The sequence below is a fragment of the Tetrahymena thermophila genome (genome assembly GCF_000189635.1).
Source record: "Tetrahymena thermophila SB210 genomic scaffold scf_8254601, whole genome shotgun sequence".
Classification (NCBI taxonomy): domain Eukaryota; phylum Ciliophora; class Oligohymenophorea; order Hymenostomatida; family Tetrahymenidae; genus Tetrahymena; species Tetrahymena thermophila.
In genome coordinates, this window is record NW_002476371.1 from 8817 (window position 1) to 25770 (window position 16954).

General features: G+C 22.0%; 1 protein-coding gene across 1 annotated transcript; it reads right to left on the minus strand. All coding sequences in view use genetic code 6, as the record gives it.

Annotated features, from left to right (window-relative positions):
- Positions 1-651: 651 nt before the first annotated feature.
- TTHERM_001312320 (transmembrane protein, putative) lies at positions 652-15983 on the minus strand (the record flags this gene model as incomplete). The annotated part of the gene is made up of 45 exons (XM_012798123.1): positions 652-671; positions 754-1037; positions 1099-1189; positions 1239-1833; positions 1948-3621; positions 3674-4678; positions 5220-6069; positions 6119-6485; positions 6544-6697; positions 6754-7100; positions 7151-7279; positions 7500-7799; positions 7846-8000; positions 8056-8253; positions 8332-8761; positions 8921-9137; positions 9193-9242; positions 9303-9379; positions 9449-9740; positions 9790-9896; positions 9986-10031; positions 10086-10390; positions 10443-10599; positions 10650-10698; positions 10752-10929; positions 10984-11137; positions 11189-11541; positions 11607-11766; positions 11821-11869; positions 11916-12102; positions 12147-12297; positions 12356-12717; positions 12810-12954; positions 13002-13050; positions 13160-13289; positions 13339-13486; positions 13547-13893; positions 14198-14336; positions 14410-14458; positions 14532-14712; positions 14994-15064; positions 15126-15263; positions 15317-15371; positions 15433-15568; positions 15638-15983. 45 exons carry the CDS (start codon positions 15981-15983, stop codon positions 652-654), a joined length of 11427 nt encoding a protein of 3808 aa, XP_012653577.1.
- Positions 15984-16954: the final 971 nt, after the last annotated feature.

Consider the following 16954-nt stretch of genomic DNA (forward strand, 5'->3'; position numbering starts at 1 on the left):
TAATTCTTGCTTTGGATATTTAAAATGAGTTTTAAAAATAATCTGAATTAAAGATATTTAAAATAATTACACTTCTAAGTTAGCAGAGTGTATGTTAATGACACGAGGATTGACATTGCTATCTACAATTGAGTAGGTAAATATGAAATTTGCATGATAAAGAAAAGAAAGATTTTATAAATTAGCCTGACTAAATCCCATAATTAATACTCTTATCTATATTCATATGTAAAGAATCCAAACAAAATCTAATTTTGATAAGTTTTTAATATAAATCTCCTTTAGTAGATTTTAAGCACAAAATATCCATAAAATATTAGTAAAGCTATAACTACTAATGCTAAGGCTATCAAGTTATATGCACTATTATTTTATAATTCATTACATTAAATAGATAAATACTCAGTTACAAAAAGTTAGTTGTCAAACACCTAGCAATTTAACTTTAAAAAAAGAGTTTTAAAATATTTATTTTACTTTAATTTAAATAAAAACTTACAGATCTAAAGATTTTGGAGAATATTGCATTTATTGAATAGTAGACAAATATACTTGTAGAAAGTATTATGTCATTTAAATATTTTTGAGAGTTAAATTTTTTCAAGATAAAGATATAACAAAGCACCAAGCAAAACATATTTAAAATATGTATCACTAATAAGAAGTAAATACTTTTAAAAATTATACTAATTTCTTGCAGAATCTAAATTAAAAAGCACTCAGAAATCTTTAATCTATCACTAAAAAGATTACCAATATCAATAAATAGTTAAGACACAAATTTTGGGATATTAGAATCATAAAAAAACATTATTCCGATTAAAGATGACTAAAAGATCAAAACTTTGATTACACTAAACACATTTGAGGCATCGTAGCCATAAAATTTTTTATATCGTAATAAGTAAACCACTTTTGTCATTATCTTCAAGTTAACTTAATACTTCAATCTTTAAGATAAATAGATTGATATAATAAATGCAAGGATTGATATTATCAAAGGATAAATGACTTCTGTAAATCTTATGTCACTGCATCTATTAAAATTTAAAACGGTTTTGTTAAAAATAAAAAATATTCATCAAAATTATTTATTACCTTGAACATTTTTAGTCCAATTTCATGAAGTAAGCTTCACCCCAATATTTTCCAGTTCTATCGCAATCTTCGCAAAGTGCTCCTAAATATCCTAATTTACATACAAAAATAAAAATAAGTTAATAAGTGAAATAAATTACCTTATTTGCAATAGTAATTCATATCATTGTGCTTAGGAGAAAGTTAGCCAGTTTATATGAGTTAACTTATTTGAATGTCACCTATACAATTTTTACATGGGTATAAAACTATTGATTGTTGATTAACTCTCCATAAATTTGAAGGTAAAAAGATATAATTTCTAAAACATTTAACTAATGAATGAGGGCATGATTAACATTAATTTGATATACTAAAGCTATATTAAGTATCTTTACAGTCTTAACATTAATCATATTTTTATTAAAATTTTATAGGTATCTAGCCAATTAAGCAACTTTGAGCCATATCTATAACAATAATTAATGAATAATTATTATAACCAATTATGTATTAGCTTGGATTCAATATGGGAACTTTAATTAAATCGCTTGTAATTTAGAGCTTTAGTTATTAATTGAAATTTCCATAAACTTTAATTTACTGAGTTAAATTAAATTCACCATTTGAACTATAAATTTTATTCTAACTTAAGTAACCATTTCCTTCTAAAATAGTTATTTAAAGAAAGCTGTATTTAGGAATATTCAAAATTTCTTAATTCTAATCACTACACAATCTTAAAATTATATTTTCCTTTGAATATTAAAAATATTTTATTTAAGATAATTACGTATTTTTAAAAAATTAATTTATTTTATTTTTAATATAAAATGATTGATAATTTATATTGTAATGAAAATATTTTACCTGAAGTTACCCCCCCAAATGATTTTATATTTATAAGATATTTGAGTCTGATAAAGGTTTTCCATTTATAGAAGCACTAAATTTTGTTGGTGAAGTTTAAATGTTGTCCCCATATTAAGAAGCTTTATTATTTTAATATGTATTATTTGAAAATCTATTCACTCTTTATCCTGTGGTTGACCCTAATGCTCCTCCAAAACTTGCTTAGTTTTAAGTAAATATGCAGCTACTTAAGCTAATTAAATTTATTAAAATATAATTTTATGCATTTTCTAAAAAAATAGCTCCACCATATTAGCTAGCTTTATTTTAGTCAAAGATAGTTTCATAAATAAACATACTAGATTATTTTAGGTATATGGCTCCTCCATTTAGGTTTGCTTTATTATTAATGAATTTTGAATTAATGATTACTAAATTATCTTAAAATACTTATTATGCATTAATTGAGCTTGCAAATTATTATTAAGCTTATTCTAAATATAATCCTGGCCCATTATATGCTATATTACTATAAAAAGTAGAATTTAAGATTTGCAATTTTGAACTTGCTATTTAAATTGTCCCAAAAACACAATATTAACATATGTTATTAGCTACATTTAATTTATAAATGTAGCTGCTCAGGCTATTATAAAATACAGCACTTTATGCATCTTATCTTTAATTATACATTTTATCTAAGATATTTCTATTGTTTTAAATTAAAGTATCGTAGATATAAAAGTACTAAATGCCTATAGCTGTAATCATATTACTTAAAAAATAGCTATCTTAATAAATATTTTATACATCATAAAAGTTAATAGCTTCTTAAATTATCAAAATTTTTTAAAAAATAAATTTCAGATTCTCAGAGTTTTAGAAATCATATGATGTGCCTGCTGATAACTAAAATGTCGAACTTATAATTTCAACATCATGAGCTTTTTGTATGTAAATTAATGAAGAATCAACTAAATTAATTTATAACCAATCTTATTTACTAATAATGTTTTAAAGGATATCAATTGCTTCAATAAAGTATTTAATCTAACTAGTAATAACTAAACTACCCAAAATTATATAAGATTTAGAATTAGATTAATTTTGTATGTTAATATTACTACCTCTGCATAAAGAGAAGTTATTAATAAAATGACTCATTTTAATTGTTATGGCAGTTTTAAAATAAAAAGAAGGTTAGATCTATATAGCCCCTCCTTAGCTAAATGCAAAGTTATTAGAAAAATTAGATTTGAAAATATATATATCAAAGCCTTAAGATAATTGCCCATTAACAAATATTGCTCCTCCTTGAGTCTCAAAATCTTCACTACTAAAAGCTATGTTGCTTAAATATTCGCTATCTATTGAAGAGAAGTTACCTTTATTTTATGCTATCCAATAAACTGCTCCTCCAATTTGTGCATTACCATTTATAAATTTAGAGTTATAGATATGAAGTACTTAACTTATAATATTCAGAAACCCACCTAATCTACTGGTTTTTATGTTAAGATAACTCTATTAATTAGTAAAGTTACAATAGTTTATATTTATTGAAAGAATTTATCCATTAATCCAACCAAATTAATTTTTAACATTTAATTCATTAAAACTAGAATTATAAAGGTTCACAGCTACAGTAGGGGCATCAAAATAAAAACCTTAAGATACTTTTCCTAAAATAGACTATTAAATAAAAATATTTAAATTTAAAATTTATAATATCCAAAATAATTACTTTGTTATTTAAAATATCTTCTTAAAATCCAGAAAATTATACATTTTCAATTTATATATTGCTGATTTACTTAGAAATTATCGAAAAAATAGATATATCTTCGTTATTATCTTTGAATACTAACATTATTTAATTGCTGATAACATTTTTTATTGTAATTTCAAGAGGAGAAATTTGCTTTTAAATTATATTATTTTCTATGATAAATAATTCTTTGGATACTTTTATACCTTATTAGAATATGTCTTTAATATTTATTTGCTAGCTAGTTTATTTTAAGTTGCAAATTTATGGGGTCAAAAACTATTAGTCAGTTGATTATAAATTTATTTAACTAATTGTCACATTAAAAATATTTTCAGTTTTAAGGAATAAAAATTCATCATTATCTGCTAAAGAAATATTGTTTACTATAACTGTGTTTAATTTTATAAGTTAGATTATTATTGAAGTTACCTCAGAATAAAATTGATTTCTTTAAATTATTATTCCATTTAAAGTTATATTATAGTTTTTATCAGTCTAAAAATCTAATAAAAAATAACTATCAATTTTAACAATGTTATCTAAAATGTGAATTTATTCAAAATAAGAAGTTTAATTTATAATATTCAATCTACTATCTTCCTGCTGCATAAAGTTGTAGTTAGTCACTTTATTTGATATGATATAAATTTAACTTACATTAAACTAATTAGATATAATTAAAGGTATAAGCTCTTTTTATGATTAATAAAATGTACATTAGTTAAATGTCAAGTTAATGATTGATAGATAATTTAAGATATTTGAATTTAGAATTTAAGATCTATGATTAAAGGAGCTATTCTCAAAAGTTATATTTTGAAAATAAATATTTATAATTTGATTTGGTTAATTATTATATCGAACATCTATAAGTAGTGTTTCCTAATCAAAAATTGATGATCTAATTAGTAAGTTTTACATTTCAACTTAAATAGATTACATATCTATTTTAATTAGTTTTGACTAATTAAATTATACCTAAAAAATTTAAATTTATCAATAAAAAAATCTTAAATAAATAATATAAAAAGAATAGTTTTATAGAAGGGGGTGGTGAATTTATTTTAATATTTATTTTTTTATTTAATAAAAATTTGTGGTAATACTCATAAAATATTATTTAATCTGAAACTCATTCATTTCATTTACTTTTCTACTAAATTTTTATTTTGCTAATTTTCGTATTTTTTTTTAGTAGTTCAACTTAATAAGATTGATTTTGAAAAGGATTAAAAAGATATAAAAAGTTTGACTATATTTAATTTAAAATTAAGAATATTTTTCTAAATACTTACTGAATACAAACTTTTAAATTATCAAGAACTAAAATTATTTATATTTTTTAACATTTTCCAAAATATTTTAAGCAAAAAATTAACCTTTTGGATTATTTTTTCAAAATTAAGATATGATTGATGGTGTGGGCTACATTTATTAAATTTTAACTTTCATATACTTTAATACAAACTTTAAATATTTAAAAATTTTAAAAATTAATTAATTTGAAATGAAAATTTACATTAAGTAAAGTAGTTGAGATTATCCTAAGGAATAATTAAGAATTTTATTTAGAGCTAAGGCAATTTATTAACGGCTACTAGTCTAGCACCTTAACATTCTGAAATATTACTTATTCTAATGTTATATTTGTTTACTAAATGGATGAAATATCCAAAAATAATAAACGTTTATTTTGTATTAATTCTTTCTAGTGGAATTAACAGTTTATAAGTTAAAAAGTATTTAAAGAATCATCTTTAATACTTACCCCAAATTTATTATCAGTTTTTTACTATTAGAAAATTACATTTTAAATAAATATTTTGTCAAAGCCTTATACAGTAAAAACATCTTATTACTAGAAATCCACTGCAAAATTTGAGTAAAGTGTTGTTATGTTTAAGATAGTTGAAAGAGTTCTAAATTTCTCCTTTAAAGTAATTGTAAAGTTTTGAGGTTTTAGATCTTAACAAATATTATCAACAAATATTAATAAAACCTCCAACTCTTTAACTTATAATTCATTATAAAAAATTACTGCTTGATCAAATTCTAGTTCATTTATGATAAATTAGTTTAAATTAACTTCATTTAAACGATTGAAGTTAATTGGTTCTTTTTATGAACCATCACCTAATCTGCTACTTAGATCTAAGCATTATGCATAGATTATTTTTTGCTTCTTATAGTAGCAACCCTATTCTGATTTTTAGCATAAGTAGCATTTCCTTCTTGACTTATCATATGTTATACTATAATTTTATAAAATATAGCTCTTATCTAAAGTTTTTTTGCAAGATAAACATTAAGCATCATATATATATAAAGGATTCTTACTGACATTGCTTTAGTTTACACATGTTTCGCAACTTTATTTAAAATAATTATCAATTTAATAAATATAAAATTAAAAATTACAGTAATGGACAAATTTAGCAATCATCACCAGAAGAAGTTAATGTTATCATTTATTATGGATTATATATTTAATTTTATTTATAATAGAACATACCAACAAAATACTACAATGAAGAAATTTAATTAATTAATTTATCATAGTTGCACTGAATGCATTAAGGCTTTTTATTTATAAGGATACATTTTAGGCAGTTTTATCCACATTAAATTAAAATGCATTTTTTGAATTATTAATCGAAGTAATACCCATCTAAGCATCCTGTGCATATCAATTTATAGTTTTTATTCTTATAATCTAATCTATCTTATATAGTGATGGAATCTCTTTTATATATTAATTATGATGTGAAGTTAAATGTACTTGTACCTTGTTAATAAATAATAGTAAAATTTATTTTATGTGAAAATAAATATTAAAAATTCACCTTCATAACATTTGGAGCATCCTTCTGGGCATTTAATACAACCATAGATAGATGGAATACTTAGTTGATCTTAGCATTTCGTACATTAATAAACTTAATTGTTTAGCATTAAACTCGAATCTAAATATTTATAGCACTCTGTGCATCCTAAAATCTTAATTTAAAAATAAGTTATGAAAAATTATTTTAAATTTTAATAAATTTATCTACATTGTTTTTACAAAGATCATCTTAGCATCTGGGGGGATTAAAAACTTAGTTTAATATTTATCCATTACTACAAAATTAGCATTAAACTTCAAAGGATAAAGTAGTATAACAATTATTGCATAGCGATTACTGAGATAATGATTAGCAACCATACTCACATTTTATTTAATCGCTTGCTAATGTGTACCCTTAAGAGCAGCTTTTACAAATTTTGTTAATACTTATATTTTGTTATTAACTACCTACAAATAACCATATCTCTTCTGTTAAATCATAAATCTGTGTATCTTAAACTATTTTAAAACTGTTATAATCGCAATTTAGTGTTTATTACACACAAGACTAACCTAATTAATTTAAATAAATTTTATACAAAATATTTAAAATATAATATTACCATCAAATGAAACAAAGTATTATTTAGGGCATTATAAACACTTTTTTATGTATTTTTTTGTTTTAAACTAATTGTATGATAAGACAGTTAGTTAATCTATGTTATAATTTAGAACCTCATCATTATTATCTATATTATTTTAAAAATTGATTTTCACAAATTATTCAAATTATTTAAAATAAATTCATTCATTTCAAAAAAAATTAATTATTAAGAAAATTTTTAAATTTAAGATTAAAAAAAGTTATATTTGCTTAAAAGTATTAAAAAACTAATAATTTTTTTTGAAGTTTTACAAAATATTTAAATATTATTTTGTTATAATTTATTATATTTAAATAAATATTACCATATTAACATTAATCACAGTTTAAACCACATTAAACACATGATAATAAATCATATGAAACAAGGTATTTAGGTTTACATTCTAAGCATATTTTTACAAACGAAAATTGATTGATTTTATTAATGTCTATTTAGCTTTTAAATACAGCTTTACCATTTAAAATTGCTGCATATTAACAGTAATTACAATTATCAGGGCATTTTTCACAAATGTTTCCATTTTATACATACTAAACTTAACATTTAATACAAGTTGCTTTTGAATTAGATTCTTGTATACATTAAAAGCATCCTTCTGGACCTATTATTTAAAAGATATTAGTATTTTACTATTTTTTTATATTTACATAGCACAGATTAATATTGAGTAATGCTATATGAGCCTAATGTTGATTATACTAGGAAGTTTACTGTCTAATACTTTGAAAATACTACTTGTAAATTTTGATCTAGCTATAAAATGTAATTCTAGCATGTTTTATATTTAGATTAGCTCTACTACCTTTTTAATTAATTTGAAATAAATATTATTTTTAAATTTCGTTATTAACTCATACCATAAAGAATATTCTGATGAGCAGTCTATGCATTAGTAAGTAGGAATTTATTTATAATAAGGACTTAAATTTAAATCCTAATTAGGAGGTTATTGGTTGAAGCATTTTATGCAAACTGATTTTGTTTGCGATTCTTGGTATAAAAAATAACCTTCAATGCATTAAGTACAGAAAGAAAGAGAGTTGCATGAATAACAACTAATTTATTTTTAAATTATTATATTTAACATAATAAATTTAATGTAAATTTAAAAATAATAATAATAATAATAATACCCTTATGGACACTTGAGAGATTAATTTACCAGGCAGAAATTTTAATCATAACAGTCTTATTTAACATAAATCAACTACATTCCAAAGTATACTTATTAAGAATCAGGTGAATGCTCTAACTTTTATTCTAAACTATAACATTTTTAATCTCCTGGATTTATAAAGTACATAGGACAAGATAAACATTCATTATTATTAATTGATATATCTTAACAAAAGCTTTAATTATTCATACAATTCATATTTCCATTCTAGTTTGGTACATTTAAATTTTAAATTACACAGGTTTTTAACTTTTTGATTTGTTCAAAACACTATCCGTTATTTATTAACTTTAATAAACTTTTATAATTTAAACATAATTTATTAATAAAGCAATAATTATCAGGACAGATATCGCAAAGGCCAGAATCTAGATTTTAACAAAATCCTAATTTTTAGATAAATAAAGTTATTTTATAAATTAATTAAAATATTTAGATAAAAAATTTTATTTGGTAATTTGGTAAAAAATTATCTACTTACTAAAATTTAATGCTTTTTAATTAAATTTGAAAATATCATTTTTATAATCTATAATAAAATCAACCTTAGCTATCCTTGCAATACGTAATTGATGGTTATAAAAGGTCTTAACATGTATTTTTATTAGATTGAGACAAGCATTAATTTAATTCACAATTAAAACAGGATCCATTTTATACACAAAAGCCATTTTTATCAATACACATCCCATTTTTTGTATTGATTAACTAGCAAGTATTTGTTGCTTGATCTAAACAATATTTTTCAACTGCACACATTATCTTTATTATGAATATAAATAAATATATAAAAATTGAATGTAAAATTAACACTTACTGCTTTAGGTTATCCCATCTATAAGCATAATTAAGTGTCTTTTTATATACCTTTAATAATTAATTTGAAGATAAAAATCTAAAATTTTTATTATTATTATTATAATTTACCAATAGCATTTGGATTACTAAAGTCTAATTTGAAACAAGATGCTTTATTTGTTAGGGGGTCTGTCAATAAGCAGTATCTATTATATAAAATATTTTATTATTTCCACTTTTATTATTTATAAACACAATATTTGCAAAAATATTACCCATTTTTATAACAATTAGAGGCTCCATTCTAACCATATTACTATTCTTATAAACATCTTTATGTTACATTTTCTTAGCCTGGATTAATATCTGATAAAGGTATGCACGCTCCAAGAGATATACAATATTACTACTGGCAAATTATAGCAACTTAAGCTCCTTATGGGAGACATTAATGGTTAAAAAAGTTTCTGCCTATTTTATTTGAGTCGCTAGAGTCCATTATTTCGCATTTGTTATTAGTTTATTGATTGATACAATATAAACCGTCTAAACACCCAATACTATTTTCTTTTTAAGTTTAAATCTTATATAGATAAAGTTTAAGTTTTTTAATTACCTTTATTAAGATCTTAACAAGTTTAGTTTGCATTTTTTGCTTAGTAAGCTAGATTTGGATATTGAGGGTCACTTAACTGAAGCATTTGACATTTGTAATTCCCCCCTCTTACATTCAATAAAATAAATAAGCAATTTATTATAAAGATTATTATTAATAAATACAAAAATAATTTTTATATTTATATTTAACTTACCCAATATCAAGAGCACAATATGTCAAGCCTAAACATGATTTTATTTCTTTTTGTTAAAAATAAGTTAAAATATTGACTGATAAATTCTTTTTAAATTTACAAACTCTTGTTATTTGGTTTTTAATTATACATTAACCTAAAGTGTCGATTCCTACAATGAAATCTCCCAAAGCGTAGATACCTTAAGAAAGACAGAAATTTTTTTTTTAAACTTGATCTATATAAAAGCAACTACCATCTACACAAGTTTCAATATCACCTCCTTATATATATTTTGGATCTAAATAAGGAAGGCATATACCAGTTATTCTTTCTCTTGAAAACCTATTTTAATCAAATGATAATAACAGAGACTGGCATGAATTTCCAAAAAGAGTATTTAAGCAAAACTATCCTGGCATACATCTTTTTTTTAGATATATTGTAGTTGATTTTCAACTTATTAAATAGATATTACTTGATTGCGTTTGGTTAGTCTTAATAAGTGCAATATCCATTTTTATCTATCCCTATTCTTTGTATAGATGCATCCCAAAGAAAGCATCCTGGTTAAGTAGTAGGATCATCTGGATCCTAGTAATCAATGCAATATTTGCTTGAACATTACAAAATTTCTTTTAAAAAAAATAAATTATTCATTTAATTTTAAAATTTATTATGTTACATGTATAATATTAACCTAAAACTGCACATTTATAATCTCCTTAAACACCCTAAAATAATTTATTAAAATGATTACTCTTATAAACTTTGTATTTTATTTTACAGATAAATTTGGATCATTATCATTTATTAGCATACAACTTTATGTATTTGGTTCTATACAATAATTTACTGCACATTCAATACTTTAAGGTTATCCAACTTTTAGACAGGTTTAATTACTTGCTTTTCCAATATATGTATCATCATATGCTTAACAAAAATTTACATTCAAACAAAATCTATTTTATTAAGTTAAAATTAATTTTTATTTTATTTCTTTGATTTGAAATTACCCAGAATAGCATTAAATAATATTGTTAGTAGAGGTTTACTTTACAGTTAAACATTGATAATTTTACTTACTTACTCCAACATATTGAGTTTTATTTAAGGCTCTGATATACCCATTAACATCTTAACAAAAGTTGGCTTTTAAGTTTACTAAGTCTTTTATAAAAATGTTAGTTAAAATTTTTACTCATTATTTAAAATAATTACTAGCCAGAATACCGTTCTAATATGCAATTTAGTCTTATATAGCGCACCTTTTATTTTCTGAAATATATCCTAAGTATTTTTAAGATTGTGGATATAATACACAAAATTATTGGTAATCATTATTGGTAAGGCAAACATCATTAACTTCATTAAAGCAAATATCTACTTAGCTCGTTATCTAGTTATTTACCAAGCATTAAAGCTCTAAATCTCTTCCAATATATTATTGAATTGAAAATTAATAACATTAACTATTTAAAATACAACCTTTTCCTATGGACCCATAATTTATTGTATTCTAGCAAGTTTAAGTGGCAGGATCATAACAAATTGAATTAGTCTTATTTGTACATCTATTAGATTTTAAATTATATTTATAGATATGAATTATCTACATATTAAGCTAAATATAAGTTACCTGCATGCAGGAGAAGTATTAATAGCTAAACATTATCCCAAAGAAGTTATACCTGCCTAACCTTGAGATCCATCTAAAAGAAAGCATCCCTTTCCATCTTGGCTTGATTAAAAATTGGGATAGATTTTAAAGCAGTGATTTGATTAACATTTCTTAAAAACTATTTTAAAACATAATTTGATTATTATAATTTCTTCTTATATAATTTAATTACTTATTGAGAATACACCTCTTGTTAAACAATTACCATTTTAATCTATTCCCTAATTTAATTTTGTAAGTATTAATATAATTAATAAATAATTTTACTGATGCAAAAGCGTCTTATTCAGTTAACCAATAGCACATATTATTATATAAACATGTATCTAAAGTATTATATGCACACTCAACAGCAGGGTATTATCGATCAATAGCACATTATCCATTCTATAGTTTTGATATTAGTTTACCGTCAAAACCTATTTGCTTGCATTCATTACTCTAAATGCAATAACTAAAAAAGCTTAAAGATTCCAAAACAAAAATAAAAATTTTTACCCTTTAAAGCAAAAATCTATTTAGGAAATTGGTAAATTAAAAGCTTTTAGACACCTTTAATATTTCACTTCTCTACCACCATATGAAGTGTTAATCTTTCTAATGATATAGCTATCATCCTAGCAATAATTACTATCAAAATTAGTGATAACTAAGTTTTTATTATTATTAAAAAAGATTTATCATTAAAATAATTATTTCAAATTTACTTTCAAATTATTTTTATAAAGATGAAGTTGCTTAGTTTTCTTACGCACAATAACCAGATGAATTTATAAAACCTAAGTAGGTATTTTTCCATTATTTGTTAGTATAATATATGCATTATAATTAATCACTTTTTTAACATATGTTTTAAGGATCATTTAAACAATTCTAAACTAATCCTATACTTGGAGTTTTTCCAGAAGTTAAACAGTTAAAATTTGCATCTCTACCAACATACTAATTCAAATTCATTTAATAACAAGTTCCTTAAAATTTGCAATAATTAATTCTAGATGGTAAATTGATACATATGCATGTCTTTGTGTCCTGATCATAGCAAATATAATTAACCTAGTCAGTACATCTATTTTATTATATTAAGTATTAAATAAATTTATTTAATATTTTCAAAAAATCTTAAAAATAACAAGATATTATTCTTCAAATAATTTATACCTTATTGCTGGAGCTTAGTTTATATCTAAACACAACCCATTTGCTGCTATTCCAACTTATTTTGTTGACCCATCTAAGTATAAACAAGCAATATAACTGTCTGAATTAATTGTCTAGCAATGGTTTTATTAACATTTTCTTATTCCTATCAATAAAATAATTTATTACAATTAAATATATAATCTATATTACTTTATGTGAATTAGCCTCTTTTCAAGCAGTTTCCACTAGTATCTTATCCCTTATTGTAAAGTTTATTTTAAAAATATACAATTATTAATAAAAAAGTATACTGAATATAGAACATTCTAAACAGATAACCAATAACATTTCTAATTTAGCATACATACATCCAAACTTTAAAATGCACATTCTATTGCACCGGGTATTTAATCTAAGCCACATTGCTAATTTGAAAGTTTTGCAATAAGTTTTTTATCAAAACCAACAGGTTAGCATTTATTATTTGCAACACAATATCTATTCATTAAAAAAATAATTTATTATATTTTTTAACATGTAAACTTACCCTTAAACGCAAAATTCAATTTATGAAGACTGTGTTGATTACTAGAGGCATAATTAGTTTACTGAATCTCTTCCAACATATGGATTTAATAATTTTTAAATTTTAAATTAACTATCTTAGCAATAACCTTAGTTTAAGTTAACAATAACTATTTTTTATTTTTTAAGGTGTTGAACTTTTTAAACCAACTATAAATTATAATATTTACTTTACAGAGCCTAATTAGAAGTTTTTTAACCATTTTAAGCACAAATTCCTGTACTTTAAATATATCCTAAATACTATGAGGAGTTAGTATATATGATACATTATTTATTGTCACTTGTTAAACAAATAGTTAATGGATCGTTAAAACATTTTTTAACAGTACCACTTAAAGGAGTACTATTTATTTTAAAGCACTAATTATTAGTATCTCTACCTACATACAAGTTAGGTGACATTTAGAAACATTAACCATTTAAAGAACATCCATTATCAACTGATCCATAATTTACAGTTTATTAGCATGTTTATGTAATACTATCAAAACAAACGACTGGCAACTAAGCACATCTAAGTGTTTAATAAAAAATAGTTATAGTATCATTCTTAAAATTTTCATTGATGATTAAATAAAAAATAAAAATATGAAGAGAGGAAGGTTTAATTTAAATTATTTTTAAAATTAAAAGGAAAAAAACAACGTTCAAAAATTGAAATTTTTAAATATTCTTTTAAAATTTTAATTAGAATATTATATGCATAAAAAAAAAATATTTAGATAAATTAAATATAATATTTTTACATAAAATCTAAATTTAAAGTGTCCAAAGATAAATGTTCTTTAAAAAACAAAAAAATAATTAAATTCTTTTACCTAGTCGCAACTGTTTTAGAATCAACACAATTGCCATTTTAGTCAATTCCAATTGCATTCTCAGATCCGTCTAAAACAAAACACCCTTTTTTTCCAGATGACTATTTAATGCAATAATCTTTACTACATTTTTACAAATCTGTTATAATTAATATAAATAAAATTATCTTAAATATAAGAGTAGTATAAATTTAATGAGTAAAAAGTAGTACCACTATAATATTAATTTGCTACAGCACACTCTTCATTTGTCCTTAAACCCTAAAATTAAATTATTACCAATTTTTTATTATTTATATACTCATTCTATAAATTTATATTTATTTGTTTATACAACAGAGTTAGGATTTGAGCTTGACACTTCCAAGCATGTAGAGCTTGTGGATAAGCAAGCTGGAAATTAAGTATAGCATTTAACTGAGTTTTATGTATTTAATTATGCACAGGTGTTATCAATTAATTTAGCAGGATTTTTAGAAGACATTTTAACACAAGAGTTTTTAAAAAAGCAATCCCTATAAAATATTAATTAATTTATGGGATTAAATTAGTGTTTTTTATTGAAATTAAATGCATCTACGATGAAAGGCAAGTATTTTATTATAAAATAAAAGAAATTTTTTTCTTTTTGATCTAAATTAGACAAAATCCTTCTTAGTTGACTCCCTATTTAATAAACAAAAGCTAAATTGTAGATTAAATATTAAAAATCCATACATATATCTAAGGATTATTTGTTCTATCAATCTTCAAACAACTTTTTTATTCATTATCTTAAAAAATACAATATTATTACTTGCAATTTATCAAAGTTTCTTTTGGAAAATACTATCCCTGGTAAATGCAGTAATTATCGCCAGTCTTTCCCTTATTTAAAAGATTGTTATATTTTAAAAATATCTTGATTGAAAATGTGTTTCAAAATTACAGCTATGTCTGAATTAAAATAACTTATACAAGAATACTAGTTTTATGAGTTTTTTATTTGGCATAAACTTTCATTGCAAAAAACTTTGTCAAGATACAGTTCATTTTAAAAGACGCAAAATCCATTAGAAGTAATTCCCTGTTTAACAAATCAAACTATTAAGAAAAAGAACATCTAATTAATTTAATTACATCCACTTAATTTATATCAATGCATTTATTTGTAACCACCAAATAGCAAGATTTTCTATTTTAATTAATTTTTAATTAAGAAATACAAGAAATGATTTCTAGAAAGTTAATTTTACTTTTGTCTGCATTTATTAAATTTTTCACCTTCTAAATTATTACATAAAAATGATGATGATACACTTTATATTGCTTGACCTAATTTAATTTGACCATTAAAATCCTAACAAAACCCCTGTTTAATATATTTTAATTCTATTTATATAAAAAAAATATATTTGTGATTATGCGCGATATTGAAGCTCAGGTAAATGGTAATTTTACTTTGTGGTAAATTAAAATTAGATGTATATTCTCTCAGACCTACACAGACATTTCCTGAATATAATATAGCTACTATGTGATCGCTATTTTAAACTTTTATACAGCTTTTTCTATCTTAAGACATACAAACAGGTTCATAATCACTTTTACAAAAGTCAATCAACTCATATTTGATAGCATCAAATACACAATATCCATAATGCTTTTCTTTTCCAATATGTTCTTTACCATCAACCAACTTACATGTTTACTATTTTTGGTCAAAGCATTAATTTTCTTGATTGCAACTGCATATGATTATGGATAAATATTAGCTTAATAGTATTGTAAATAAATAAAGTTTCATTGATATTCGACTTTTTAGTTAAGTTTTTGAAATTATTAAAATATAGTCGTCATATGAAATTAAATTGATCATAAAACGAACTAAAGAAAAAAAATATTATTTATTAATTTAACTAAAGTAGAGCATGCTTTAATTAAAAATAATGTAAGCCAACTTCTAAGTATATTTTTCGTCTTTAATAGATTTTTAAAAATTGAATACGTAATATTAATTCTTAATTTGTAAACCATTTCAATTATTTTTATAAGATATTTTTATTAATAATAATTATTTCTTAAAATATTTTTTTAAAAAAGAAACTTTATGTAATGAAAAATATTTAATTTTTGTAGTCTATAAATAAAATTAAAAAATGTACTTCTTTCTTTAATAATAATTTCTACTATATAAAATAAATTTATACTTTTGAATTGATTTATTATAAAAATCGCTTTCAGGCATTATATTCCTGTAAATGCGTATGTAAGAACTTAACTTTGTAAAAGTTATAATTAGAATAAAAAAATAAATTACAAATTTTTAAATCTATTAGTGCAATCCTTCTTTAATTAATTTTAAATTAAATTTATAATTTTAGATTTAGTTATTTATTTATACAATCATGTAATAAGTATTCAATTATAAAACCTCATTTACTTATTTTAAGTATTTTACAGTATTTACTTTAATTAAGATCTATCCATAATTAATCTGTTTTTTATCTAAAATTTAAACATCTTAATTAAAAAATGTATGCATCTTAATAAAAAATAAGTTTTATTTAAAAATATATTAAATATTAATTCTCTATTATTATTTAGTAGGTAATTTATAATTAATAATTCATAATTTTAATCTTCATAAAAAAATAAATTAGTTTGTTAAATTTAAAAAAAAAATAATTTATTTATTTTAAAACTAATAAAAATAAAATATTTAATCATTAATATCAATTAAACTACATTTATAATTTATCCAACAACTATAATTCA